At 34.1% G+C, this 17,078-nt stretch overlaps 1 protein-coding gene across 1 annotated transcript in view; it reads right to left on the minus strand.

Moving 5' to 3' along the window:
* SLC38A11 (solute carrier family 38 member 11) overlaps window positions 1-17,078 on the minus strand; it is a 48,451-nt gene that overhangs the window by 25,169 nt on the left and 6,204 nt on the right. The window contains exons 3-6 of the mRNA XM_010982455.3: window positions 15,146-15,280; window positions 14,148-14,213; window positions 9,876-9,982; window positions 7,394-7,473 (exon numbers count right to left, since the gene is read on the minus strand). Of these exons, the coding sequence (XP_010980757.1) occupies window positions 7,394-7,473; window positions 9,876-9,982; window positions 14,148-14,213; window positions 15,146-15,280 (388 nt within the window). The remainder of the gene's footprint in view (window positions 1-7,393; window positions 7,474-9,875; window positions 9,983-14,147; window positions 14,214-15,145; window positions 15,281-17,078) is intronic.

Here is a 17,078-nt window from a genome sequence, read left to right on the forward strand (position 1 = left end):
TTAAACACAAGCGCTCAAGGTTTATATTAAAACAAATGTAATTTCAGATGTGAACTTCAGATAATTATAGTTGACCCTTGAACAATGCAGGGGTTAGGGGCACTGACCCTTAGGGCAGTTGAAAATATGAGTATAACTTAAATTCACCCTCCTTGAGTTCTGCATCCACAGATTCAATCAATTGTGATTGTGTAGTACTGTAGAATTTACTATTGAAAGAGAATCTAAATGGACCTGAGCAGTTTAAACCTGCACTGTTCAAGGGTCAAGAGTGTTTACCACTGAGGTTCCACTTGGGTTGTACCTCTCTTCACCTTATATGCTGTCCCTGTGCAATCCTGGCCATACCAGACTCTCCCTAAATGCCAGACTGGCATTTTCGAAACTCCTTCTTCTTCCTCGCTCTCCACTCCAATGGTTACTAAAAATTGATATTAAAATATTAAAAACATGTTTTTCCCAGATCTGTGTCCTTTTTTATCCTTGTTAACAACTTACAAGAAGCTGGATTTGCAGATATTAACTACTTTATATAAAACAGATTAAACAACAAGGTCCTACTGTATAGCACAGGGAACTACATTCAATACCTTGTAATAGCCTATAATGAAAAAGAATATGAAAAGGAATATGTGTGTATATATATATGTAACTGAATCACTGTGCCGTACACCAGAAATTAACACAGCATTGTAAATCAGCTATACTTCAATAAAAAAGCTCGGGTTTTTCCTCTATGTTCCCATCAACACCCTGCTCATAATTCTGTTAGTCTTTTGAAGTTATCTTTTTTATGTTTATCCACCTCTCCTTGTCCCCAGTAAGTTGTAAGAGCCCTGCAGTAAGGGAGTGTGCTATATTGACCTTCAGAGCCCCAGCACCTAGAAAAGTGACTGGCCCAGTAAGCATTCAGTCAATACTAACTGACTAAACAGACTGTCTCATTTTCTCATGTTGATGGGGAGTTCTGGACCATCTACCGTTCTGGTTGTCCAGGCTGGAGACCTTAGCAACACCCTCCTCTTTTTCCTCTTCTTCTTTTTGACCAACCTTGCCTTTATATTGTTCCAGTTGCCTTCTGCCTGGACACTTGCTATAGATCACCTCCTCGCAGGTCTTTATACCCCCATCTACTCTCATCTCTGTTGCAAGAGAAGTCCAAAATGGAGATGCGCTCTGGTTACTGTCCTGCTGAAGAACTTTTAATGCCCCATCAACCAAAGAACAAATGCAACTTTCTCAGCAGTACACATGAAGCTTTCCTTCCATGTTGCTCTCCACCAGCCTCTCTACAATCATTTCTTTGTTCACTGTAGCCAAACTTTCAACTCAGAATCACCAACACTCAAGTTACTTCCTAAACACAGAAGGTGGTGATGGGAGAGCAGAGGTCAGTGGATTAGGAAAGCACCCTATTTGGCAATTTTTTTCAAAAGAGATAATATGGAGACATGATCATTGTTAAAACTATGATAAAAAATATATTTGAGGAGACACATAAAAGCAAGATAGTGTTTTGAGAAAATTCTCCAGGGAGACACCTTTATTTTATTTGACAGTTCCCCTAAATAATGGCAGTGTCCCTCCTCTTCAAGTCCCTCCTAGTGCTAAAACTTTCCATCATTATATATTTCACACCTCTGGGCCTCACTCACTTCCGCAAACAAGAGCTTCCCAGCCCTCCCTCTTCTTCTTTTTTGACCCAACTAATGCCAGCTCATTTTTTGAAAGCAGATCACATACTGTCATATCTTGAAATATTACCTGCCATCCCAGGTGGGCTAAGGACTCTTCCTGTTTCCACTGCACTTTGCCATAATTCTATTAAATGTTATATTAAGATTGAATGTCTATTCTCCTCATCCAAAACTATAAATATTTGAGGTCAGGGACTGTGCTCTATTAATCTTTGTAGCCTCAATACCTAGAAGAGTAGCTGGCATCAGCTAGACATTTAATAAATGCTTATTGGCCAAAAGAACAGGCTACTCTATTTTTGCTCTTTGGTTGTTACTTTACTTTGGAGGCCAGTCTGGCTTTTAATTGGAAATAACAGGCAGGTGGCAAGCTTCATTCACTAAGGCAGCCATTTATAAAAAATAATGGATGATGAGTGGAATGAATTCTTATCATTGAGAAGCCTAGGCTGCTCCTCCAGCTCCACTAACACAGGGACTGGACTACTGTTCTCTGAGAGTAGATTGTCTTACTGCTGTTCTTTCAATTTTCACGTAGATTCAATTCAAACAATGGTTCTATACGTTGATTCCCCACAGCAATTGGTCTGGGAAAACAAAGCTGTCTCTAGTAGGACTGCAGAACTTGGAGTCAAATGGTCTTCTAGCAAATGAGTTAGCAAATTTTGCTAGTATGGAAGTAGACTTAGGAAAATTTACTTCGACAGAGAATGTTTCCATATGAAATTTTTATTGTCCTAAGATCGTTTTTATTATCCCATTACTTCAATCCTCTCCAAGGATTACTCTACATAATAAATTTCAACTTTTCAAGATCTCCTGGGGGACTTTGGCTCCATCTTTTGGCTTAGTCTACAACACGTTCCGTATCTCCCACGGTAAAAAAGGTATGCTTTAGATTTCTTACTGTCTTAATCCACTCTTATGTCATGTGGTTTTTCATTCATTGATGCTCTTAAAAAACAAAGGAGGGATTATGTCAAATTCACTTAGTCTTAATTCTCTCTAATCATTTGGTAGGTGAATGTCCTGACGGTTACCAGTAACGTCCTATCACCTGAAGTGCACACCTGTAGTTTGCATCATGCAAAGGCTACTCCCTTTTCTCCTGGTGTCATTGCCTTGAGTTCCTTTGGGACACCTTTCCCTCTACTCATAGTATGTGCTTTAGTTGAGCTGATCTTATCCTTAGCATCACGGGTAGGCATGTAACCTAAACATAAGCAACTCAACGCAAGCCATGATCGTCGGGCGTCCTTATTAGAGTCAATCCGAATTAATACTGGAAGTGAGGTTTGAGGTAAAATTAAAGAGAAAGCTCTTTCTCTTTTTATGGACTTGGACTTGAATAGATGTAGGCTGGAACTGCTATTGCCATCTTGTTACAATGAGGGGAAAATCTTTCAGAAACTAGAGCCAAAACAGGAAGCAAAGCCAAAAGATGAAAAAAGAGAAACTATGATTTCATTGATTGAGTTCCTAAATCCAATCAAATCCAATAACAGGAATACTCTTGAACTTTATAGCTGTGTGAGTTCAACCAGTTATGGTTTTATGGTTGTTGTCATTTACAAGAAAAAAGGCAGTAATTTATGCACCATCAAAAAAATCAGTGGCTAGTATTTGCCAAAGCTAATCACTCCCTTTTTAAAATATGCACCATTTCTCTGTCCTTACCCATTTTTTTCTCATCTTTCTTTTATGCCCTCTAATTTGTCTTTATATATTGCTACAATTGTAGAATTTCAGGGTTAGAATGAATAAGGGATAACAAAGCCAACATGTATTGAGATCCTTGGAAAAGGCACAGTTTATATGGATAAATATCTGTTAAAGTATAGATACATTTAAAAAATTATGTTTGGGATACTACACTATTGATTGACTATATGCTATAAAAGAGATGTTATATGAAGAGAAAATAGGTGTAAATTTGGACTACATGCTATCATTTCCATCCTGAATGTAAAGAACTGAATATTAATGAGGCAGAGAATGGGAAGTTTTCACAGGGATAATGTCTCTGAATGCAGTTTGAAAAAAAATGGGAGAACTATGTTATTGCATTTTGATACTAGCACTTTCTGGAAAGCAATTAAATTGGTTTGCCACCTCAGTTTTTAGAAAGCAAAAGGTTAGAAAATACAATAAAACTGAACATTTCAGTTCCAAAAAGAACTGAAAGTCATTGGGCTGTGAGATATTTCAAATCATATCCAAAAGCAGGATTTATGGCCCTATGAGTTATGGAAAAGGAAATTGAATTGTATGTTTTATTTTTAAAATACAACCACTAAAAAGGTGTTTCCATGGTAACAAGGTCAGTACCAGTAGCCATTGCAGACCTTCCTCCTTTCTGATAGTGGATTTAAAGATCTTTTTCAAATACCACTTTAAAAGCCCTATGAAAAAGTACAGCTTTTCTGATCATTCATCTGAACGAAAAAATGAGTATTGAATTTTTCATGTTTTATGGATGATAAGCATTCATGGTTGTCATATTTTCAGAAAGAAGTCTGCCTAACTAGTTACTATGCCAACCCCTGAACATGGGATTTGATTAGCCTGATTGTAGATCTGGACAAACAGAAGTTGTTTGCAATAGTATTCAAACAGAAATAAAAGGCAGCACAGTATTAAAAAAACACAATTCTTTAACATCTAAATATTGAAAGAGCTAAGTAAATAATCCTTGTTATTAAAAAAAAATTCAGACTCAGATAAAATTTGATACCAGCACTAGAGGAAGGTCAAAAAGATACAGGCCACATTTTGTTTACAACAGAAATAAACAGCTCTTTGGCCATAAAAATCAGTTCATTTAGCACCACCAGGAAGTGGTCTCTCCTTCCCCTTTCCTTTGTATCAAGATACACTGCCTATATGACAGTCATTTGTAGCATCTTATCTTCCCCACTGAACTGAGAGCCCCTCAGAGCAGAGGTATTTTTTTCTCTGTATTCACAGAAGTATCTCAAATACATTTTGCGTACAGAAGATACTGAAAAAAATAAGTGAAGACTGAATCATGAAAAATAATGATATAAGGATAACTAAGATAACAAAATCTTCAGTCTGTTTTTAGAAATGTGTTAGTTAAAATGTGCACTAATGACTTTAATCTTCAATCCAAGAGTAGATTTAGACCCTTGTTCACAGACTCACAAATGTTAAATAATAAATCCAAACGCCTGGCCCCTAGACCAATTCCTTCAGAATCGCTGCAGGTAGGTCCCTGGCATCAATGTTTTTAAAAGCTCGTCAGGTAATTCTAATGTGAAGCCAGAGTTGACAATCATTGCATTAAACTGTTCTGCTGGGGCTCAATTAATGACTTATTTATTTACCTCCAACTTTCAGCTACTTGCTTCTTTTCCCCTCAATGTTGTCTCATAATACCCTATTAACCAAATCTATAACACTTTTTATTATAACTTAATGATTTATTCTCCAGAATCACTTTTCCTGAGAAAAGCTTCAATTAAAATAGTTGTCCTATACAATTAAAAATTTTAACCAAAAATTATTATTTATTGTATTCTATTCAATATACTTATTAGCCTTTTGTTTCTATGAATTGAAAACCAGAGCTGAATACAGCACCAATATAACAAGTGCTCAATAAATGTCAGTAGAATTTAATATATGTGTTTGTGCTTCTATGCTTATCTTTCCCAGGCCTGCAAGGCCTTTTTACACCCTTAACTCTCTGGAAAAATTCAGATCCATCTTTCCAAACGCCCATATCATATTTCTCTTCCTCTAGGAAGCTCTCCTTAATTCAGACTATTAAGGACTCTCTTCTTTGGTGCTGCCACGGCCCCTCAATTATGCTTCTATTTGGTACTTCTAATACTGTACTGTCATTTCTTTTTCTTTTCTGTTTTAAAAATAAATCCATTCTCCATTCTTGGTTGTGAACAACTTGTAGTAAGTGCTGGCTTATGCCTCTCTGCTCTTTTTCTTTCAGGGCACAGCACAATGGTTAGAAACAATAGGCATTCAGTAAGTGTTTACTAAATGAAAGAATAAATGGCCATGTTGAAGTGAACTAGGTACATTTCAAAAATACTATCACTATGGACTGAACTGTCCCCCCCCTAAATTCATATGTTGAAGCCCTAACCCCCCAATGTGATGGTATCTGGAGATGCGACTTTGAGAAATAATTAGGTTTAGATGAGGTCGTAAGAGTGGGACACTCTTGATGGGATTAGTGCCTTTATAAGAAGATACCAGAGAGCTTGCTGTCTCTCTCACTCTCTGCAATGTGAAGACATAGCAGGACATTAGCCCTCTGCAAGTCAGGAAAAATCCCTCACCAGAATGTGACCATGCTGGCAGCCTCCAGAACTATGAGAAAATAAAATCTGTTGTTTAAGTCACCCAGTCTACAGTATTTTGTTCCAGCAGGCCAAGCTGAATAGTTCAACTGTGAACTAGGATTACATTGTTCAAAGAGAACATTAATATAAACATGATAGATATTTATACTTTTCCCTTTTATCAAAATTCTTACAAAATAAGTGTTTTTCAAAGAAAAGACTATATGAAATGCAATTAGTCTAGATATTTTATATTTCCTTTCAAATAAATCTAAGGCATACTTTTTGGTATTTTCCTGCTAAATTAAGAAGCCAGATATAAGCATATATAGTGGAACATGAAATGATTTTGCAGAACAACAATTAAGCAACAGGGAAAAGTAAGTTACCTTAGGGACGGCATTATCAATGTTAGCTATTTACCAGGTTTTTTTCTTTCTTCATGGATAACATTAATTGAAGACCCAGCATGTTCCTTGTACTGTTTTATGTTATAAGTTAATTTTATTTGCGTAATTTAGGATAAAGAAAATATTATTTAAGGTCTCATGGAAACTCCATAACGTATTATTTATTTCAACAAATACTTATTGTGCATTGTGTGAATTCAGTTTTGTGTTTAAAGCCAATTAAGGTAGTTTCATTCCAGCATTCTCTTGGGAATGTGGATATAAACAACCCAAGCCTTACCTGGGTTGTCAAAGCATAAAAACTGTGTAGTTTAGATCAGCAGTGCCCCCACTTTGAATTTCTTGGATAAGCAACATTTTAAAAATCTGGGGAGCCAATACCAAGTTCGCAGCATTTTATTTGGCTGAATAATAACATAAAAAACAAATAAATACCACTATCAACTATTACCAGCAGTTCACAAATGACAAAGTACTTTAACACAAAATGAAGAATATAATCTTAGCAGAGAATCAAGGGTTTTCAAAGTGATTGCACTTCTTTTAATGGAGAAAAACATGCACTATATTCTTAATTCTTCTCATTTCAGCCTAGACTGGTGAAAACTTTGCTAAGAACAAACCCATCTCTGGGACAGATACAGAAATTTCTGCCATCTACCACTTCTCCTTCTGCTGTCTACCACTGCTCTACTTTGTTCCTATTTTTCACTATTCAAAATCCCTTCCTTATTTTAATTCTTCCAGCAGGCCATTAAAATAATAAAGTTTAATCCCATCAGCCATGCAGGGTCCAGGTGAAAAATACAGGTCTACTTAAACTTAATCACTTCTCATTTTGTCAAATATTAAAGATAAATGATGCTTCTGGTACCATCATTACTTTATATTTCTGTATTTATAATGTGTTATATAAACATCTAAATGATGAGTATAAATCAAATGAAGCAACAAAACTTACATGTGTGGACTCAGTGAAACTACCCTTGCCATTACAATTCCAAGAATCAGAGTTGTTAAAACTGTGGAAACAAGAGAGATCTGCAAAGGAAAATGTAAAGATGTACTGTAAGTAGAACAGACATTATTTTATTGAACATATGAGGTGATTTGCTTTTTACTTGAGTAAACTTACATACAGTTTTAAAAATAAAATTCTTTAGTTGTTTATTGCTATAGTTTAGTGTTGATAATCTCAGGCATGTAACTTTTTTGTTCTTAAATTGAAGTATAGTTGACTTATAGTGTTTCAGGTGTACAGCAAAGTGATTCAGCTATATATATATATATATATACACACACACACACACGTATGTATACATATTTATATACAAATTCTTTTTCAGATTCTTTTCCATTATAGGTTATTATAAGAAATTACAAGAACGTAGTTCCCTGTGCTATACAGTAGGACCTTGTGGTTTATCTATTTTATATATAGTAATGTGTATCTGTTAATCCTAAACTCTTAATTTATCCCTCCCTGATCTTTCCCCTTTAGTAGCCATAAATTTGTTTTCCATGCCTTGGAGTCTCTTTCTATTTTGTAAATAAGTTCATTTGTATCATTTTTTTTCAGATTTCACATATAAGTGATATCATATGATACTTGACTTTCAGGCATGTAACTTTTTGTCAGAATCATAGTCTTAGTTTTTTCCCCCATAATAGAACAAGTAACAAATATGACTATTTCATAAAGTGAAATTATGTTTTCTTTTTCCTTCAGATTCTGTTTCAGTGTTAACTTGTGCTTTTTTTCCTCTCTCTATAATTGCTTCTTTAGCTTCTGTCTGTATCTTACCCTGCTCCTTCCAACACATGGCCCCACATCCACCCACTCACACATACTTTTGTGGTGCCCTGCTTTTTTCTTTAAGCTTTCTACCTCTATTAGTCTATTTTTCCTATGTGGGTTTTCCCTTTGGTCTTTGTTTCTAAAGTCTTTGCTTCTTCCTCTCTCCTCTGTCACTATTTCAACTGGTTAAAATATAAACTGGTCTGTGTGTTATGTGTTCTGTGCACTCATTACGTTAGATCTGCATTGCTACTCAATTTTTTAATGGATAAGCGTATTTTAGAATTTTTTGTCTGATAAGAAAAATATAATGTACAAAATTGCATTTATTCATTTGATTGTCATTAATTTTGTTCCCTAGGATGTTAGTTTTTAACTAGAAAGAAGGTTCTATTACGAGTCCTCTATTCCAATGAGATATTAGGAAAGAATCTCAAAGTCATACTGCTAGGAAGTGGCTCAGGGGAGCCCAACGTGCAGCCTGACTCTGGATCAGGGTTCCTAACCCCTCCACTTCACTCACTGGGAGATTTATTTAGATACTTCAATATGATATTTTTAAGGGACATTTAGGGATAAAATGTTCAGTTATTAATAATATGATAGATTATTAGCTTTCTTTTCATAGATTCTTGCCTTCTGCTCTCAGAAGAAAGCATTTATGTCTACATTAACCATGTGAAATGGAAAATAGTTCAGACATTTCAGATAATTCACCAAAAAAATGCCTCTTAATACACTCTGGTTTATTTCTGTGTGCCTGTTAGGGAAGGAAGGCAGAGTGGTCAGAAAACTTTGGAAGACCATCTCCACACTCAGCTCTACCTGAGGGACTTCACAACTGTGGATACACATGAAATATCACAGTGAAAAGTAAATTTAATCAACTGTTGAATTTTTCAAAATAGGATATAAAAAAAATACATGAATAACTCTTTAAATTTTGTTTCACTAGAATACTTGGCATAATGTAGATGCAACACCAATAATATTTTGAGTAAATACAAACATTCCATGAGTAAGAAAATAAAATACAGTCAGATAAATGCTAATGCATGAAGATAAGCATATGTGGTAAGCTGAATATTTATTTGGGTGGTTTCATTAGAAATAAATCATCATTTCTCTTTAGCAAATAAGAATCATAAGTATTGGCCAGACTCTTAACAATTAATTAATCAACATATTGACATTTAAATTCACAGGATAAAAAACGGGCACAATAGACACTGTAATTTATAAAAAAATTTTAAGCCAATGAAGTGATTAATTCTTACTTCTTAAAGTTAATTTAATTTTAAATTGTTTACTATCTATAAAAATGACAGAACTTTTTTAGTAAATTAGACTTGGTTTAAGTAGAGTTCTTTATATCTTCTAAATTTAGTGTGCTGTCTAACATCAGAGAATCTACCTTAAAAAGGAAAAGAAAGGACATATTTATTTCATATTCATCAATTAGTTAACCATCAGTTTCCTAAAATAAAATATCAAACATAGTTCACTCTAATATAATTATAAGTAAACTAAACGAAACTAAAGATGAATACTGTAATTAAGAACTTGGCCATATAGACAGCAGTTTGACAGAATTAACACAGGTAACAAAGTACATTTCTGTGCCTATTTAAAATGTAAAAATTACCTTTCCAAGCTTTGCTATATCTCGATACAAGGACAAAGGCAGAGTAAAGGCAATGGTGGAAAGCACAATAATGAAATGGCGACCAATAAGCAAGTTTTCAGGATCAACTAAAAACACAATAAATATTATAAAGTGTTAATAGATACGAGTAACACACCAGTGACACAAGAAAACAGTCAAATATTTAATTATAAAAATGACTTAAATAATATAAAACGCTACATAAGTGACAACAATTTTGGGTAAATAAATTTCATAAAACTGTGTAAAAATAGAAATAATTCACAAAGATGTAAATACAAAATAACTTACGGATGAACCTACAGTTCAAATAATGTTATCATATTTTGCATTCAAATTATTTAATAGCCTCCCAGTCAGTTTTCCTGCTTTTATCTTCCTTTGTCCCCTTAGAGTATATTTTTAACCTAGAAATTACAGAGATCCTTTCCAAAGGCTAAAACCATTATGTCACTCCTTGTCCCAAACCCTCTAAGGGCAAAGCCCTTCAGTCAGAAAGTAAGCTACATGAGGACAGGATATATTCTGAGGCTTTTTTTTTTTTTTAACTTCTGTGTCCCAGAAAGATTTGAAGAGTCAAATTTTAAATTTCACAGATCAAGGTTTAGACAAAAATATTCACTATCTTTACATCCTTCTGCTGAGAAAGAAGTGAAGGAAAGTAGACAGAGCAACTTTTTGGATAGGGAAGATGTCATAGGAAAGCTGCTGAAACCTGGCGTACATTGCAGACTCCTGGCTTTAATAACAAGGAAATTATAATAGAGTGTGAGTGTGAGAGTGTGTGTGTGTGTGTGTGTGTGTGTGTGTGTGATCAAATATAAATAAAAGTAAACACAAAATAAAACATATTTACAAGGATTTATGTATTTTTAAAGCTGGCTAGTCACAGCTTTAAATGAAGCTAACCAATGAAGACACCATTGTTTAATTTTTTTAGCTCATATTAAATTCCTTCAGAGTTCATGTCATTTATTTTTGAAATGTTCTCAGTGGTACCAAGTCTGTGTGCATTAGTTTCTGCAGACTCTGAAGTCTGTAGAAGCCAAGTCTGTCAAATAAGTGAGTGTGGTAAAAAACAAAAACAAAAGAGTTATTACTCTGAGAAGTGAGACTGATTTTCTTAAATGGTCAATACACTAACGTACAAGGAAGTTCCAAGATGGGAACTTCAATGTGGCATAAATTTCACACACACACGCGTGTGTACACACACAGACACACAGACACACACACACACGTATATACCAGAATGGAAATAATTTACCGTGGGTATTCATTCAATTCAGCCATAACTAAACAATCATCTTAACATTGTGAATCAAAACAATAAAACAGGAAGTTCAAGTTCCAAAAACCTTGAACTCAATTATTTACATAGTTCTCAGTGAACATAATTTGAATTAAATTATTTGTGTATCTGGTCTTTGTATCCCTTCAAACCATTTGCTCTACAAATATGTTTGGTAGAAAATATATTTCCTTCTACTGGGAAAATTCACAGCCCTAGAGCACGGAGGAGCCCAGTAACTGAGGGTCTCCATCAGCATAAAGGACTTTTTTCACTAACAATCCAATGCTGAGATCTATTACCTACATGTGTCTTTTAACAGAAATGTGCCTGAACAAGGATTTTAAATGTTTAAACAATAGTAAAGAAAATTGAACATTGAAATTTTTGAAAAATTTCAAAATTATCTACACACACTACTTCTAATAATTATTTCTCATTACTTTAACTTGTATCAAGAACCAAGGCTTTGGTTATCTGAGAAAAGCAAAAGCAACTGTCCACTTACCAGTCTAAGACATTGGTGATATATTTCAGGGGAAAAATATGACTTTGCTAAGGATTTTCCTTACTTCCAAAAATAATTTGGCTTTACAAGACATACAAACAAAGCACACATGATAAAATATCCCATTTAACAACTATGAGAAAACTGTGATAAGAATCAAGTGTGCTCTTTGTTATGTGACTTACTTTTTTAAAAGTCATTTTTGATGATTATAAAACTAACAACCAGGAAGGGGGTTTCAAAGGAAACTTTAGATTTCTCTATGATGTTTTATTTTTATGAAGAGTATGTATTCATATATTATTTGTGAAATTAAAAATCAGTAAGTGATCAAAATGTTTCAGAGAAAATTAAATTAATTGTGGTCTATCTCACTTGTACAGTAGATACTACATAGAATACTGAACTACCGTTAAAGTAAATAGGACAGATCCCTATATTTTGATATGAGAATGTGAAGAGGCATGTTATAACACAAGACATATAGTGTTATTTATAAGAATGTCTGAAGTTTCATGCGTCCTTAAAACTCTGAAAGCATACATTAAAAAGGAAGAAAAAAGGAAAGAAGGAATGAACTCTTAGAAGGATTGTCCCTCCTTGGTTGTCTCAAAAAAAGGAGATTATGAGTATGTCCTGTCTTCTCTATTTTGCTTAGCTGTGTTTTCTAATATTGTCCTCACACTATTGTATTACTTCTCAAATAAGAAAATAAGGTGATAAAAAGCTTTTTTCTAAATCATAATGCTTTTTTGAAAAACTGAAAAATAACAAAGAAAATAAAAATCTCATGTGTCCCACAATTAAAAGATAACCACAGTTTATATGTGAATATACTTTTCTTATTTTGTCCTTATTTATGGAAATAGATATTTTACATAATTGACATTATTTTGTATATAAGGTATATATTCTTCTCATTTTCTTTCACATTCTATCCGCTCACATGATCTCAGTTTATGAAAACATGATTTGGAGGTTGGGGGCAAGGACAGCAACTACAGACGACAGGGAATGATGCTGGGTAAGCCTTCCCTATGCAAGGCCTTGTTTGTGTTGTCTCTCCTGTTTCACACATTAATTCTATGAAGCAGGTGATACTCTAATTCATAATTTAGTGAAGAGGGGCTAGAACTCAGAGAGGGCATTAGCCTTCTCAAGGTCACACAGCTAGCAAGTAGTAGGTCTGTGATTTGATGCTCAAATGTCCCTGGTTTTAGTTTCCACTTAACTCTGTGAGAGGAATAGGTTTTAGGTTTTGTTTTACTCTGTTTGGATGTCTCTAGAATGAGTGATTCATGCACTAAGAGGAAAGGTGTTTTTGCATCAGTTTCAACGATAAAACAACTATAGAGTTAAGTCACTATGAAATGGGGATTATGTGGCTTGGATGAAGAACTCTTCAAAGAAAAAGACTCATGATCTCTGAATTATTCCAATAGCCCATGATATGGTAAAAGGGCCAACAGGGAATGGGGTAGCGGCATGCTGAAAAGTTCTGCTTGAAATGTTCATGGCAGCTTTTTCTTTGTTTTTAATAGAAGTACAGTCGACTTACAGTGTTGTGTTAATTTCTGGTGTGCAGCATAGTGATTCAGTTGCACATATATATCTTCCTTTTCATAGTCTCTTTCATTATAGGCTATTACAAGGTATTGAATATAGTTTCTTCCCTGCATAGTAGCTTTTTCATAATTACATGAACCTGGAAACAATCTCAGTGTCCCTCAATTGGATGACAGGTAAACTGTATTCATCCACATAGTGGAATATTCCTCAGCAATGAAAGATAAAAGAGCAAACTACTGATACACCCCAAAACATGGATGAATCTCAAATGGACTATACTAAGTGAGTGAGGTCAAGCTGCAAAGGCTACCTTCTATATGATGCCATTTATTAGGCATTCAGGGAAAAGCCAAAGTAGGAAGAAAAATCAGATCAGTGGCTTCCAGGGGCTGGAGATGTGGGTAACTTTGATTGTAAAGGGGAACAAGGAAATTTGGGGGGCGGGATAATGGAATTGTACTGTATTTTGATTGTGGCCATGGTTGTATGACTGCATGCATTTGCCAAAACTCACAGCACTACACATTAAAAAAGGCTAATTTTACAATATTAAATATCTTAATACAAATTGTGGGGACAAAGGTCAGTTTGCTTATTTAAGAAATGGTGTAGCACAAATAGTACCTATGTAGCATAAAATATTAAAAAATAAAGTATTCAAAGTATATAAATAATAATTTATTAAACAGCTAAATAAGAACAAAACTATATCTAAAAGGAGATTAATACTTTAGTATCAGACTGGATCATAGATGTTACTAGATATTTGAAGTCACTCAATTGCAACATTTGCAAATATTTTACTTTAAAATTATTATGAAAAAAATTTATTATGGACCACATTAACTGTGAATAACTATATAAAATAAATTCATTGACTTACCTACAGGGATTCTTTGGAAAACTTTGCTCAAAGTATCTCCAGTTATTATGTTATAACTTATCATAGCTAAAAACATAATTAAAATAATACAGTCACCAACAAGCCATCACATATTTCATCTTGAATATTTTGAAAGTAATCTGTTATCACTTCCCAAATATTGGCATAATCTTACTTTCAAGTATATATTATAATAACAATTATGTACAACTTTAAAAATAACTAGACAACAGATTATGGGATAATATCAACTTGTATCACAAAAAGATTTTCATTTTACAAATCGATTCTTTCAGAATCAATCTTTAAATAATAGTGAGTTTTGGTAGTCATTTAAAATGGAATTTGTTTTGTTATGAAATCTCAGTTTCTAAACACGGTTTTAGGAACACATGTATTGCTCAAAGTGAGGAACAACAATAGAAAATTGTGAAGGCTCCAAAATATCCCCTCAGTTAAAAAAGTAAGATTTGGGGAAGATATATCCTTAGCCTTCTGTGTAGACAGAAGGAACCAGTGGTTTGAACAATAGCTTCTGTGTTACTAATTTTAAAATGAAGTCAATTTGGCCATTGGTGAATGTTAACATTTTACTTATTTAAGAAGTACTAGGTGCAAACTATAAATAGCCTGTTGACCTTGTACATCATGTCCACAGATCCTTAGGTTTTCAAAAAATATTTCAGCCCCAGAAGAAATCTATTATTTCTTTCATTCAGTGTAATACCAGCTCATTCTATTTTTCACCAAACTAGGGAATTACAACCATTAACTGAATGAAAATCACCCTCATTTTATTTCAATGAAATACGTAGAAAACCAACCAAAAGAACCAGAAAACAAGGGGAAAACGGCTAAAGATAAACACTTCACGTGGAAAATATTTCAACCGCTAGTATTCTTTAATGACTATTTAATGACTATTAAAACTATTCTATTCAGAAATGGCTGTGTGTTTATGCAAATAATTACAATATTCATTTTTGCATTCATCTTACCTATGAAAGGATACAAAAATTGTAGAACAGAGAGTAGGAGATATCCTGGAAAGCCAAAAGTTTTATTGACCAAAGACTGGTAAGTGTCTGTTCCAGAGAGGGCCCCTCCTTTTATCAATAAAACAAGGGAAAAGTCTGTGGCAAAAATAACCATTAAACAAATGTCAGATTATATTTAATATAAAGGTTTTCTTTTTATGTTTTGACTTAAAGAAAAAGAGAAACTTTAAAGAAGGATTTAATGCTACAGTAATTTAGCATGGCAAGGCTTACTTTCTTTTCATAAAACATTATGTTTCATGAAACTGTACTGTTTCCAGTTATATGTTTTTCAATTGAGATGCAAAGATACGTAACATATCCATGCAATGAACTGGACAGAAGAAGGTATGAAGACCAGAGTTAAAGCTTCGGTTTCTCATTTTACTTTCCTAACCTAACCAGAGCAACGACTATTAACAAGACGTGGCTCAACTGTCCAAGCAATAGAAAGTAGTTATTAATCCAATATTTCACAGGCATTCAACGCTTAAAGACTGAAAATAAAAAATGCTGTAGGCATTCAGAAAAAAAAAAAGATTTAAAAGAATCAAGTCGTGTGTTTATAACAAAGTACTACTAGTAACTTTATTTTATAGTTATTATGGTTAAGAGAGCACTCTAAGAATTGTTTTTTAATTTCCATTTAGATGTTTAAGTTCCAGTTTTGGAGTTTAAGCTGAAGATACAAATATACAGATATTATATAATTAAAAGTTTATCTCTCTCTCTTTTTTCATTTAACTCGGTGTTTTTTGAACACCAACTGCTGTATTGGGTACACAGTTACTGCTTTTTATTTTTTTCTCACTCACACTTCCAAAATTCACAGCTGAATTTTTGATCCTTTAAGTTATTTGGAAATGTATTTGAAGACAAAGAAGAAAAGACAAATTATGAGTCCCCCCTGCTTCACTGAAACTTCTTTCACCAAGTTCATCCATGAGCTCCCAGTTGATAAATCCAACTGATACCTCCTAAATCTCAATCATATTTGCTTTCAGGAGCATTTTTCCTCTTTACCATTCCCCTCTTTCTCAATCATCCTCCCTTGGCCTTTGTGACATCACTTCCTCTTGGATTTCCTCCTACATTTTGGGCCAATTATACTCAGTTTTTCTCCAGTTTCTTTAACTCTCTTCAAACCCTGGATTCTTGGACTTTTTCCTCATTTTTCAAGATATGCTACTGTGATCTTAGTCATGCCTGTGGTTTCAATTTTCATACAGATGTTAGTAACCCCCAAATTTGTATCTTCTGCCCAGATTCCTCCAAAACTCCAGATTTCTACATCTAGCTGTCTAATAAACATTTTACCTTGGAGATCTCATAGGCATCTTGATTTTAAATGTCCAACTTCTAATTTATGTATTTGTTCGGGAACCTGCTTCTGTATCCATATTTCTCTAAACTGTGAATAATATCAACAGAAACCTGAGAATCGCCCTAGAGTTCTCATTATCCATCACCTTCGATATTCCTTTAGTCACCAAGTTCATTAACTACTGCATCATAAATTATTCAACTCTGTCTCCTCATTTCCAATCTCTAACCTGCTTAATCTTAGGGCTTAGGCCTTTATCACTTCTTACCTGGATTACTGCAAAAACTCCTAATAGTTCTCTCCACCAATCTGGCCCCCGATCAAGAAACTTGTGACATCTCCTCCCAAGAGTTTCTTGACATTCTCCCTCTATCAGATGAATCTGACCACAGCATTAATCTCACCATGCCTTCTGCTTAAAATCCTCCTGGGGAATCCTCTGATGCCTCTGGATAAAAATCAACTCCTTTTCATTTTTTTTTTCAGAAAAAAATCATTTATTTGCTGTGGGATCTTGGGTGAAGGACTTGACTTTCCTCAGTCTCACATGCAAAGTAAGGCAATAGCCCA

This window comes from Camelus dromedarius, chromosome 4 (assembly GCF_036321535.1).
Source record: "Camelus dromedarius isolate mCamDro1 chromosome 4, mCamDro1.pat, whole genome shotgun sequence".
NCBI lineage: Eukaryota > Metazoa > Chordata > Mammalia > Artiodactyla > Camelidae > Camelus > Camelus dromedarius.